The sequence below is a fragment of the Apteryx mantelli genome, chromosome 4 (assembly GCF_036417845.1).
Source record: "Apteryx mantelli isolate bAptMan1 chromosome 4, bAptMan1.hap1, whole genome shotgun sequence".
NCBI classification, from domain to species: Eukaryota; Metazoa; Chordata; class Aves; order Apterygiformes; family Apterygidae; genus Apteryx; species Apteryx mantelli.
This window is the reverse complement of record NC_089981.1, coordinates 80,319,063-80,331,391: the sequence shown is the minus strand read 5'-3', so window position 1 is coordinate 80,331,391 and position 12,329 is coordinate 80,319,063. Positions and strand designations below refer to the sequence as shown.

Sequence of the window (12,329 nt, the reverse complement as noted above, 5' to 3'; positions counted from 1 at the left end):
TTGGGGGAAGATTGTATTTCAGTCTTGTTTTGTTCCCTCCTAGCCAGTTAAGTCAGCTCTATGACACTTCAGGGTTTGGAGTGTTAGTCACCGCTGTTTTGTGCACTTGGGACATAAACTCTGAGGGTGAAATACTGGTCCCCAAGAAATCAAACATATTGACTTCCAGGGAGCCAAGGTCTCAGCCAAGTCAGTAACAAATCTAAAAATAGATGTGAAGGTAGATACATGCTTTAGTTTTCTCTGTGCCTTTAAAAACAAAATTTGTTTTCTGAGAGAAATAGAAAAATATGAATACAGAAGAAAAAATTCTGAATATTAGAAACGACTGGCACATAAAGGAATGTGTTCATGATGTTGAACAAAAGGTCTCTGCTGGGAGCTTAGGGAGGGGGTTCAGAACTGTTATTAGGTTTACAAACGTGATCTGCATTCCCTTGCTGTGCCAGACAGGGCTGCGTTGTGTATGTTGACCAGCCTTCTCCAAGCAGATCATGCAGGTGAACCTTAGCTGAAGAAAATAAATAGGTTGAATGGTTCTCCTAACCCAAGACTGGTAATTCTATATTGCTGACTTTCTCCCACTTCAGAGATAAGCTGGAGGGAATTTTCCCTAGATATCATCTGTGTCTGCAGTACAGAAGTGAATAGTGCATTATTCAGAAAACATTCAAAATAAAAAATGCGTAGGCCATGAAAGGCCCTCCGTGTAATTGGTGTAGTTTTTATTAAAATCTTGTGTCAGATACTTTTTCCCCTGGACTTTGCTTCCTCTTCTTCCACCCATCCCAAACCGAAATTCAGATAGTCAGTTTTGATTTTATTTTTTTAACCCAATAATTCAATGGGATATGTCCCCAAATGTACACATCTGTGACAGCTGTTTACTGCACAGTATACTTTCATAGAACCGTTGAAAAATTTGACTTTGATTATGATGGCATGGCTTTTGCAGTACTTTGCAGATTGTGCTTGGACTTGTTCAGCATTGACTGCTTCATTCCTGATGTAGTCACAAAGTAATTTGCCTGGGATGTCCTTGGGAGCAAAGTTTAGCCGCTGTCCAAATCTATTACCGAAATCGTTGCATTCTGTTCGCTGCAGATACCAAAGACAGTAAAACGTATTAAATTCACATAGTCCATAGAACATCCATTCAGCCCCTATATGCCTTAAAACTCTTCCCAAAACCCTGTAAGCCCTTGTGAGTTGGGTGATAGTTTTGTTTGATAGGTTTGCAGTGAAATGAAGTGAATGCCAAGAACTTTCTCATCAGTAGTTTCCAAAGGTGTGAAATTCCCCAAGGGACACTTCCACTGAAGTGGAAGTGGTTTCCATAGGAGTAGAAGGGGGTCAGTATTAGAGCACCCATTGCTGAAACAGCTGTAGAAACTTTCTTGTAACCAAGACCTGTGCTTAAAAATAAAAAGTCACTGAAAGGTAGTGAAAGGAGAGTAATGAAGAAATTGCCTCTGCTTTTGCTGACATCTTGCTAAACTTTACGTAAGAATTACTGTACTTCTGTCATCCTCTCTACAAAGGAGGAGTAACCTAAGAATCCTGGGCATTAATACCATATCCTAGAACATCTCTTACCATTAAAATTTGGGATGTGTGTGGGATGAGGTGGCATAGCGCACCCAGCAGTTGGGTATTTGTGTTTCATCCCATATAGAGTGGGAGAAACTGTGTTTAATTGCTTCGTGCTGCATGGGATACCCATTTGCTTTTTGGTTTTGGCAAGTCTGCTTTTGTTATGTAAATCTCCGTATCACCAGGTCATATCTTGACCTGAAGACTGACTGCATGTTAGAAATTCCATTTGCCGAAGAGCCTTGTATTGTATTCAGACTGTGGGGACTTTAGTTGTCTCTTGTTTCTGGTATGATTAATAAAGATATATGTTAAAAGTGCTCTCAAATGTGCATTTTTACAATGCATGAAAATGCACGGAATTCAGCGTATGTTGGATTGGTGTATCTGAGAACATCAGTTGCTCTGTATTCCTTGGTGACCCTTGCCATGGCAGATGGTAATCTGGAGTCACAAGTAACAAATGTCATTGCTTATATTTTCCTAGGGAAGAATGGACAAAAGCCATCCAAACTGTAGCAGACAGCCTCAAGAAACAGGAGGAAGAGATGATGGATTTTAGATCTGGCTCTCCCAGTGATAATTCAGGTGCTGAAGAAATGGAAGTTTCTATGACAAAACCAAAACACAAAGTGGTAAGTGAGCATAGCAGGAATAACAATAATTTTTAACTCTTCTTGAATGTAGACAAGAAGAGACATCAAGACACATCTGTTCCCATAACAATGATACAGTTGGTTGTAGTTGCAAGTTGTGGGTGTAGCAACTGGCCAAGCAGGGAGCGTGCAAAGCCTGACTGGGTCCACCAGAGTTTGAGCTCAGATGCCCTCCATGGGTTTCAAGGCCTCAGGTCTGGAAGTGATTTTTCTGTGGTATGGTGCCTGAAATTGTAGCTCCTGCTGGACTGTGTGACTGTGTAAGCTCTTGTTCTGTGTGCTGTGCTCTCGCAGGCTGGTACAAAGACTTTCCAGTGAATTTGCAGGACTTGGGGTGGGTCCAGTAGATGTAACCACTCTGGATTAAAGGCCTGGGCTGGCTCCCAGGTAGCCTGTGGGATGCCTGTCCACCATGTCCTTAGAGCTTGGGTTATTGCATCAGGCACTGCACTGGCTGAATGCACAGAGCCAGCTCAGCAGTGGCCTTGTGTGAAAGAATATGTGCCAGAGCAGATCTCTGCTCCACAGAACCCTTTTAGGTATTTCTCTTCAACCCCCCTTCCCCTCTGTCCGTTATATCAGTATCTTCTATTCGGGTTTCCATTTTCCAAAGCATTCCCATTTGCTCTTCTAATAAAGAATTGATCGTATTTTCCTGGCAGAAGTTTCTGTGTCTGCGGATTATACCAAGGCATTTCTTTGCATCCTTATCTCACCATTGTCAACCCCATTTACTTCCACAAGTTTGCTTCAGTTTTGGGAAAACCAATGAAGTTTTTAAAGGGGGGGGGGGGAAGGCCATCCACCAGTGTCATCACTAAGCACGTGTGCCAGCCTACTTACATGTCACTTTGAATTGTAGCTGCCATTAGCCGTTTGTATCCTTGGCTGAACAGATACCTGTAGTCTCGCTGAGTGGCTCGATAGAAATGCAAGAACAGCCTCTTCAGGTTGGTCAGATACGGATATTGCTCTGAGGCAGTGAGCGTCTCACCCTGGATGTGTGAGTGAGGATAACTGAGATGATTGTTGTGGTCTTGAAATCAACTGTATTGAACAGTTAACAGAAGGTCTCCTCAGCCAGCTCTAGGGAAGAATATGGAGAAAGTTTGCTATTGGAAGCATCTTTTAATTCCTCCCAAACAGAGGCTAGAGTAGCCTTTGGCTGTATAGGCTTACTGTTACCAAGCTGGCAATGGTCATTAGTAAGAGAGACTTTCCTCAACCTGCAATACATTCTGATTTTTCTCCATTATTTTTCCTAATGGAGAAACAAATAAGAAAGGGGTGGCTCATCTGTGAGGCGGTTTGGTTTGTCTGTGGCTTTCAGTGCTATTCAATGAAGCACAAGAAAGCTGACCTCTAGAGAGATGGGGAACATCAGAAAAAAGGTAGGTGTTTAATTCCATAGAATCAGAGCAACATATGCCTTTTAGTGAGCCTTTGCTCTGAGAAAGTGGTCAAAACGTCTACAGATTAATAATAGTATGTGGAGTGGTATTTGCACACAAAGCGTTGAGTAATGTGAAGGAGTTTCCTGTTAATGGACAGTTTATGGTTTTCTCTAATAGGCTTGGTTATCTTTGGGAAGCATACTAGTGTTCATTTTTATGGAAGAATCATTTCTGTTTCTGAATAGTACAAAGCAAAAGCATTAAAAAACACACGTGCATCATATTCTCACATGAATGAGAAATTCTAGTCTGATGATAATATATTTATTGTTAGTTCATATAATTTAGTTCTTGTTTATCTGTATCATTAACAGACCATGAATGAGTTTGAATACCTGAAGCTACTGGGAAAAGGCACTTTTGGAAAGGTCATTTTAGTTAAAGAAAAAGCAACTGGACGGTATTATGCTATGAAAATTTTGAAGAAAGAAGTTATTGTAGCAAAGGTGAGTAGATGGGGAAAGTTGGGAATGTGGTTAACCCGTGATACTGCCCTCTGCCTTATGGGAAGTCATAGCAAGGATACCCTGAACACTTGAAAATAATTACTCGCTGTTTGAAATGGGACCCCTAATCTGGGGGATCACGCTGCTGATTTCCTGCTGCTTGTGTTGCAGGATGAAGTAGCGCACACGCTGACGGAAAACCGTGTTTTACAGAACTCGCGGCACCCCTTCTTAACAGTAAGTATTTCTCCCCTCCTTTTTTTTTTTTTTTTTTTTGATACTTCTTCTAAGTGTAACTTGACATCATGACAATTAAGACTTTCCTTCTTTTTGTGTTATTTATATAATACATTTCAGATCTTTGTATTCAGAGTGGCTGTTTATTTTTGTATCCTTCCATTTTTGGGAAGCACAAATTAAAATGCTTTTTTGAGTCTCCGGATTTTTGCGGAGTGGGTCCTCAATACCTCTTGAAATCAGATTTTTCATAGCATCTTGGAGCGTGGTTTGACTTTACAGCTCACCCATTTAACAGTTTGCTATCTCTGAGAGAAGTGTCTGCTTTTTGTGACCTCCAAATGCTTGGTCTCCTCTTTGTGGCAGAAACAAGGGTGACCCTGACCTTATGGCAAACTGGCAAACCAGTTCAGGAAGATACAGTGTGAAAAACCTTTTAACCTTTTCTTTGTCAAGGTTGTTTTTTTGGGTTTTTTTTTGTTTGTTTTTTTTTTTAAGCTCCCAGAAGCTGCTCACCATGGAGTCACAGTGCTGGTACTGCCAGCCCAGCCCAAGGATAAGGATAGTGGTGAGAGTGTATGTGATGGGATAAGGGAGAGCAGGGCTGTGCTTTACCTGCTGCTTTCCTATTAGCTCAGCTTAGCTGTAAAATCAAACCATACCCTCAGTTTGGGCCTCCAACACCAGCAGGCTCTGGATTTGATTCAGATACCTAAGTTCCACACAAAGATTTTTTTCTAGTGTGTATTATAAGTTGGCTCTAAATTGTTTCCAACCGCTTAAGCCCTCTAACTTGCTCTTCAGAGACCTGTGTAGGATTCTAGTGGTTTCCTTTGTCCAGGTACACAAGTATTTAATTGGAATTTAGACCTTTTAAACGTGGCCTGTGGAAGTAAATATTGGCTATATTGGGTACAATCAGTAGATGTTTGCTGACATGTCTAAAACCTGATCCTCCCTTTCTCTGCAAAAGCATGACTGGTTTAAAAATGCCTCCCCCCAGTAATGAAGATGATGATATCATGTGTGGTATTTTCTTTTTAATGTTTTCATAAACCCAAATATCCAAAACAAGAGTTGTCCTAAGAAGCCAGCTATGAGACTGCGTTATGACCAAGAAATTTAAGACCATGGCAAACAAACTGATGTTGCTCTTGCTGCAAGAACACACATGACATGACTGTACAAAGGCACCTTGTGACACTCCATCACACCCTCTGTCTGCTCTGCTTTTGTGAATTGCTAGCAAATTGATATTGGCAGCATTGCTCAATCCTCTGGCAGGCTGTCAACACAGAGCAGCGCAGTCGGCAGGGCAGCGGCTGGGGGCTGGCGCGTGTAAAGGCACCGCTTTCGTACAAGCGGGCTTGTAGCCAGTGCGGTAAACCTTGTGCTCTTGGGTTTGGTTGTGTCCTCCTGTCTCTGAGGTGGAGCCCTGGGAGTCTGCGGCCTGGGCAGGATACTCCTGTGTTACTGTCAGTAGATCTTGCATCATTGTTAATGGGCAAGGATTTTGTTCCGCAGCGTTATAGGCAGCAGTGCTAACTTCTATGAGGGGATATTTTGATCTTTCATTACAATATATTTATAAAATAAGTTGGCAGTGCATCACTACTCAGCTGCAACAGTAAAGGATATGTATTATATAAGAGTGAAGGACAAAAAAGTCCACTTAAATACAAAATTTCATGTTTGTCTATCTTTCTGAAAATTTATTCAAAATACTTTTATAACTGTCAGTGTGTTCTTTCTTCTAAGTTTTGGTTTAATCTGTTTCAGGCTTTAAAGTATTCCTTTCAGACACATGATCGCTTGTGTTTTGTTATGGAGTATGCTAACGGAGGGGAGGTAAGGGAAATGTAATAATGTTTAATACCTTAGGATTTTCCTGAACTACTACTCATTCTGCTTGGCGTTATTTAGCTAGGGTTCATGTTTGCACTTCTAGTTACACAGAGCTGTTTGCAGTCTGAACTCCTATTAAGCGTTAAGACTCCTTAACTCCATTTTTAGAGAATACAGTTTTGGGGCATAAGTTCATATCTTGCATAAGACAGTGACATACTGTAATCTGACATTTAGTAGCTCGAAAAAACAAGGTTGCTTTCTGGTTGTTCTTCAGATATCTTAAGAACTTTTAATTAATATTGTGAGCACATGTTACTTTGGAGAGAGAACGAGAAACATAGGAAAGTACTGTTAGACACGTAAGAAGAAAGAAAAATTAAAAATCAATGTGTCTGTTAAGTCATGCATTAAACTAGTTTTAAAATAATTGTTCAATTAAAATGGATTTTTATCATTTTGTATACATATAAGAATGTACAGCACAGATTATCAGTGTGCAACTGAATATGAAATATAATTGTTTAGTCTTAATTTATAGTGCTGTAGTGCTTTTTAAAACATTTGGGAACGCAGCTGGGTTAGGATAGGAAGGAGGTTTTCTCTTAGGCAATATCGGATTCATAGCAGGATGGCCTGCAAAGTGTTATACCTAACTCAAAACCATGTATAATATAAATGTACCAAATTATTGTTCTTGTAGTTGTTTTTCCATCTGTCAAGAGAGCGTGTCTTTTCTGAAGACCGGGCTCGGTTTTATGGAGCTGAGATTGTTTCAGCACTGGATTACCTGCATTCAGAGAAGAATGTGGTTTATAGAGATTTGAAGGTACACAGAAAACTTAATTTCATAGGATTTGGGGGTCTGTGCTTTTTGTTTCTTAGTCACAAAAGCAAATGATCCTTAACCATAAGAAAACCTTTTGACTGAATTTTTACACGACAGTTATTGCAGCTGTTGGACTTGACTTTATGGGAAGTCTAAACGCTTTTATAATCAAACCGCTATGTATAATGCATTTATCAGGACACTGGCAGTGTTTCAGAGACTCTGAAGAGGTATGTGGGTTGCGTTTTCACTTGGCTGCTTATGTTCCAAGGGAAACCTTGGTGGCGTTTCTGAGTGGTGGAGTATAATCCTGGACTCTTCATCCTGTGTCATGTCAGATAAATGCAAATTGATACTGTGTGGATGTTGTGCTTCCCTGCAATGTCCTGTGCAGCACCATCCGCATAGTGGTTGCCTGCAGTTAGAAAACTGGATAAGCTTGAAATTGCTAATTTGTTTGGTAAGCAAAGAGGGGGAAAAAAAACAAACAAGAAAACTCCGTCAAACAAATGGGAAATTCTTCAGGAAAACGCAACTGCAGAATTCCTTTTCTGTTAAGGAGAGGATGAGATGATACTAGTAGTTCATTTAGGAGCAATCTGAACTGGAGGGTGGTACATAATATTTTCAGGCTGCTTCAAAGTGCCTTGGGGGATTCCTGCTGGGATTTTGTCCCCCACATCACCTTGATTCCTTTGAAAGTGCACTTTATTTCAGAAATAGTTGAAACTCTGTACTGAAATATGAATTGCTTTGTCAGAAATTAGGTGTGCAGACTAGGATGAGTATCAAGTGCTCAATATAAAGTGATTCTCATGTACAAGGTGTCTTTGGCAAATGTCTTAATTGATGTCCTGCTCTAGTACAGAATATTCCATAAAATCATTTAGAGTAAAAAGCAAGGATGAAATTCTGGGAGGAGATACTTAATATATTTTTAAAAGAATCTGGTGTTCTGTTGGTGATAATGTTTTAGAAGCATAAATGCAATATTTACTTTTTGTATTCTTGCTGTATATAGTAGTATCACAAAGATGGCAAGTTACAAACCTAATATTCCCTAAACAACTAAGGAAAGTGATATAAATATATATAATGTAAATATATAAATATATTTACATTATATATATATTTACATTATCCCTTGGCAGCTACTACTGAATCCAGTGAGAACAAGATTGTAAACTGATCTGCAGAAATTCAAGTCTTCTATTGACTTGCTCAGAAACACTATGTTATATCTAATAGTGTCTTTCATTTGGATTTTCATTTCAGTTGGAAAATCTTATGCTGGATAAAGATGGACACATAAAAATAACAGATTTTGGACTATGTAAAGAAGGCATAAAGGATGGAGCAACAATGAAGACTTTTTGTGGCACTCCAGAGTATCTTGCACCAGAGGTATGCTTGTGCTGGCTATTGTACTAAATTATATTCTTAAATGCCATCTGTGATAGCAGTATTGATACAGAGTAATTCCTATGCTGTGGTGTGTTCATGTAGTAACTAATGTTATTTAACAACACATACTAAAAATCTTTTATTCATCATGTTCTGGGGCATTTCTTAAGTATAAAGATGTGTGATAATTTTCAGACAGGGTAGAATTTACCTTCCGCTTTAGGGAATATTTACTCTTTACTGGAATGGCACTTGCTTCTTGTACTGGAATGGCACTTGCTTCTTGTGTCAGAAATCTAAATTAAAAATCTTTCAAATCACTTAAAATGCTACTTGGTGAATATGTAATTTACAGTTTATGTTTGCAATGTATTAGCCTAGTTGAAAGCTATTGACAGGACTCGGTCAAAGAGTAAACATCTTTGAAGACAGTATGAAGTGGTATGCATTTCAGGTCAGAAACAGGCTTTTTTCTTTTTTTTTTCCTCCCCCCCTCCCAGTAGTTAGCACTGTGTGCATTAAGAGTGCTGATCACTTTGAGGAACATCTCAGGTTTTTACAGTCATAATGTTAATGTTGAACTTCTCTGTTTCAACACAAATATTTCTAAGCAGGGGACTTAAATCCCCAAATCGCACCTTTCTTGTTGCACTGAAACTTTTTTTGCACGGTGCAAAATGCAAATGTGTGTTTGTAACTTCCATCCTAGAACTATTCCTGCTGCAAGTTGTGCAATGCAGGTGGTGTTGCAGCAGTGAGTTAGTTAAGGGCAGATCAAAAGTGAAATTGTGTGATAGAGGATGTGTATACATAGCATTTTGCAGGCAGACGCTGCTTTGTGCAGCCCACGCTCTGGGCTGTCTGGAGGCAGAGCCGCTGTACTGGCAGGGCGCTGAGCCCAAGCTAATGCGCCGTGCCTTGCAGAAGGGCTTATCGCCTTGCAGCGGGCGCTGCGCGGCCCATCGCTGCGAGGCTTCCTTCCAGCTCGGACCGCAGGCAGGAGCAAGTCCTGGGCTGCCGGCAGAATATATATTATAGGCACACCCTGACCGTATCCTCTGTCCTAGGCAGGAGAACTGCACGTTGCAAACTCTCTTCAGTTACAGTCTGTAGAAGTACAAAGTGTGGGAAGCCAAAGTGGTGAAGGCACGTTTCTACTGAGAGCCGCTGTCTTTGCTGATCAGCACTTCTGAGTTCTTCGCTTGCATAGTGGCAGCAGTGGAGGCAGTTGTATGCTTTGTTTCTTGTTTGTTTGAGGTTTTTGTATGTTGTTTTTGTTTTTTTTAACTCGCAGCTGCTTTCAAGGGCCTCCAGTCTCTTCATAATGATGAAGAACGTGGGCACCTGTCAAAGTAGCTTGCAGCAAGGAGGTGGAGCCAGGCTTGTGATAGCTGCCAGCTCTCCATGGATCACCAGAAGTCTTCAGTGAATCTAAATTGGGGTCCGTGCACCACAATTTGAGAATCACTGATGCAGGGAGTAATTAGCAGTATGACAAAGTGTGTTTATTATTTACAAACATGGCTTTTGTTTGGTAGCTCCCCTTGTAAAAAATCAGTAGCCGAACTTCAATTTCTCATGAAAGGTTTTTTGAGATGATTAAAAATGTTGTTTCATTTTGGTTTTGTTTTTTCTTGACCTGGAATGTGGGGATTCCCTGTGCAGATATATTAGGTTGTTCTTTCAGTCATGTTACTTGCTGTTATTTTTCTTTTTAATATTTATAATGAGGTGGCTCATCCAAAACCCTGAAGGACAAATCCTTTTGATTATCCCAGCTCTCTCCCTTACTTGCAAATCCCATCTGTGAGTTGGGGTGTTAAATTCTGAAGGCTTTTTGTCATCTGGCTGATAGTATGCAAAAAATCTGGAAATTGTGTGCGAGTGAGTATTCTGTGTGTTTAAGGTCATACATCCTTAAAAGTAGGGGTCTCATTCTTCTTGCCTGTATCTGTTACTTGAATCCAACGTAGCAGCATGTTTGCACAGTTGTTGCATAGTTGTTTTTAGGTTCATATTGGCATCTAAGTTCACATAGGTTCACACTGACATTGGATGACAGTGACTGAGCCACGTCAACTTTGATGTGTCAGATGTCTCAGTGACTGTGATGTTTACAGCTGTCGTGCCTTCTCTTGCAAATACCATCTCAGCAGTCTAGAGCTGCTTGTTATGAATTGATCATCCTTTAATGTGAGTGAAATGACCTTGTTACTTTACTGCTTCCCAGCTATCAGGCATGTTGCAATAATTTTTTTTAATGATATATTTTTAACATTAACACCATTGTTCCATTTTGTGCAATCCCTAATATGAGCACATGCTATTTGTGGTAAAGCACTGTTCACTTTACAAGCATTTTATATTCTGTTTAGCAGTGTAGTGGGGGTGAAGGATACAGAGTTCTAGTTAGTAACCTGGTTGGTAAGAGTGTTGCTCTCCTGGCTAAGTTACTGTTTGAAGTTTACTTGCTGCATTTTGGAAGTACCTGTAGCACTTGTTACATACATAAACAACCTCTGTGGCATTTTTCTTGCAATTCTTTCCTCCTGTATCTCCTGCAGCAGCTTAAAAAAAAAAAAGGGGGGGGAATGGAAGACAACGTGTCTGTTTTACTTTAGGTAAGCCAAGCGCAGGGTAGCGTGGACAGGAAGCGCTTTCTGAAAGGGGGTGACTCAGAAGTCTGGCTAACTGCGTTGTCACACAATCTTGCCTGGAGCTGCAGGGCCGTGATTCCTCCGAGAGGATGAGGCTGGCTCCGGGAATCCTGGCAGCCCCGCAGCTGTGTCCGTCTTATACATATATGGGGCAGCTGTAGAGCCAGCTGTCGTTTGGTGTGAATCATACGGCAGGGGATGCTGTAAATAGACCTATGTGGGGTAATCTAATACCTGGCAGCCTTTTGATTTTTACTGCAGGCCCTTTCCCTCATTTAGATAATTAAGGAGAATAATTAGAGAATAAAGGGAGGCAGAGTGCAAGCAGTTGTTAGAAACAGTATCTTGATACTTTTTTTGTGCGTAAGACCTTTTTAACAATTTCTAAGAGATTCAGATCCTGCTTTTGTTAAAGAGGAAATTTGCATTGACTTCTGTTGGCTCTTTCAGTCTTTTGATTTTGAGCATAAATATTCTGAATTATATCAATGTAAAGTGAGCTTACACAGATGCCATACTACAAGCAAGAACGATGGTAGTGCAGTGGTGGTTTTAAATCCTATCAATACTAAGCAGTTGACTGCAGACCTGTAAAAAGAGTAAAGATGACAACTAAAACCTGAGGGTAGAATCTGCAATATGAGACAGTGTCAGCTACAGACAACTGCAGAGGAGACACTAAGTCTAGAGAAGTCCTCATAACATCAGCTCCGCGTAGACGCCCACAAGCCACAAAACACTCCTGACTCTCTTCTGCAACCTTCGGATGATCAGAAATGCAGCATTACAGTGCTTCTGCCGAGCAAGCAGGGAGAGCCGGGTGCTGCTGGGGTCCTGAGTCCCTGCAGTAACTGGGGTTTGTTAGGCGGAAATGCCCCGGAGAAGGGAAAAACAAAGGGTGCCGCACTTGTGCTGTGCGAACTGAAAGGCGTTCAGCCCGCTGGCAACTTCTGTGTCTGGTTAGAGGGCTGCAAACGAAGATGTGTTAGAGACAGCGCACAAGTGCTGAGCATTTGCGGGGAGGGAGCTGGAAGAAGAGAAGTTTTCCAAGGCAATTTGGCTGCCATTTTATAGCCTTGCACTCAGTCAAATGTTAGGAGCGGCACTGTGGCTCCTGATCTTTAATTTGGATTGGTGATTTGTTTTGATATTTGCAGGTGATCTTTCATGATGTGCAGTGTGACCCATTGGGTGGGTACAGGTTAATA

The 12,329-nt window shown here is 40.8% G+C and overlaps 1 protein-coding gene across 8 annotated transcripts in view; it reads left to right on the top strand.

Moving 5' to 3' along the window:
• The window catches only part of AKT1 (AKT serine/threonine kinase 1), a 74,469-nt gene that overhangs the window by 47,074 nt on the left and 15,066 nt on the right, over window positions 1-12,329 (top strand). For 6 of the 8 annotated variants that reach the window (XM_067295062.1, XM_067295067.1, XM_067295063.1 and 3 more), the window contains 6 exons: window positions 2,081-2,228; window positions 4,018-4,149; window positions 4,321-4,386; window positions 6,166-6,234; window positions 6,935-7,060; window positions 8,336-8,464. In XM_067295062.1, the coding sequence (XP_067151163.1) occupies window positions 2,081-2,228; window positions 4,018-4,149; window positions 4,321-4,386; window positions 6,166-6,234; window positions 6,935-7,060; window positions 8,336-8,464 (670 nt within the window). The remainder of the gene's footprint in view (window positions 1-2,080; window positions 2,229-4,017; window positions 4,150-4,320; window positions 4,387-6,165; window positions 6,235-6,934; window positions 7,061-8,335; window positions 8,465-12,329) is intronic. The other 2 variants (XM_067295068.1, XM_067295069.1) reach the window with 2 other exon arrangements.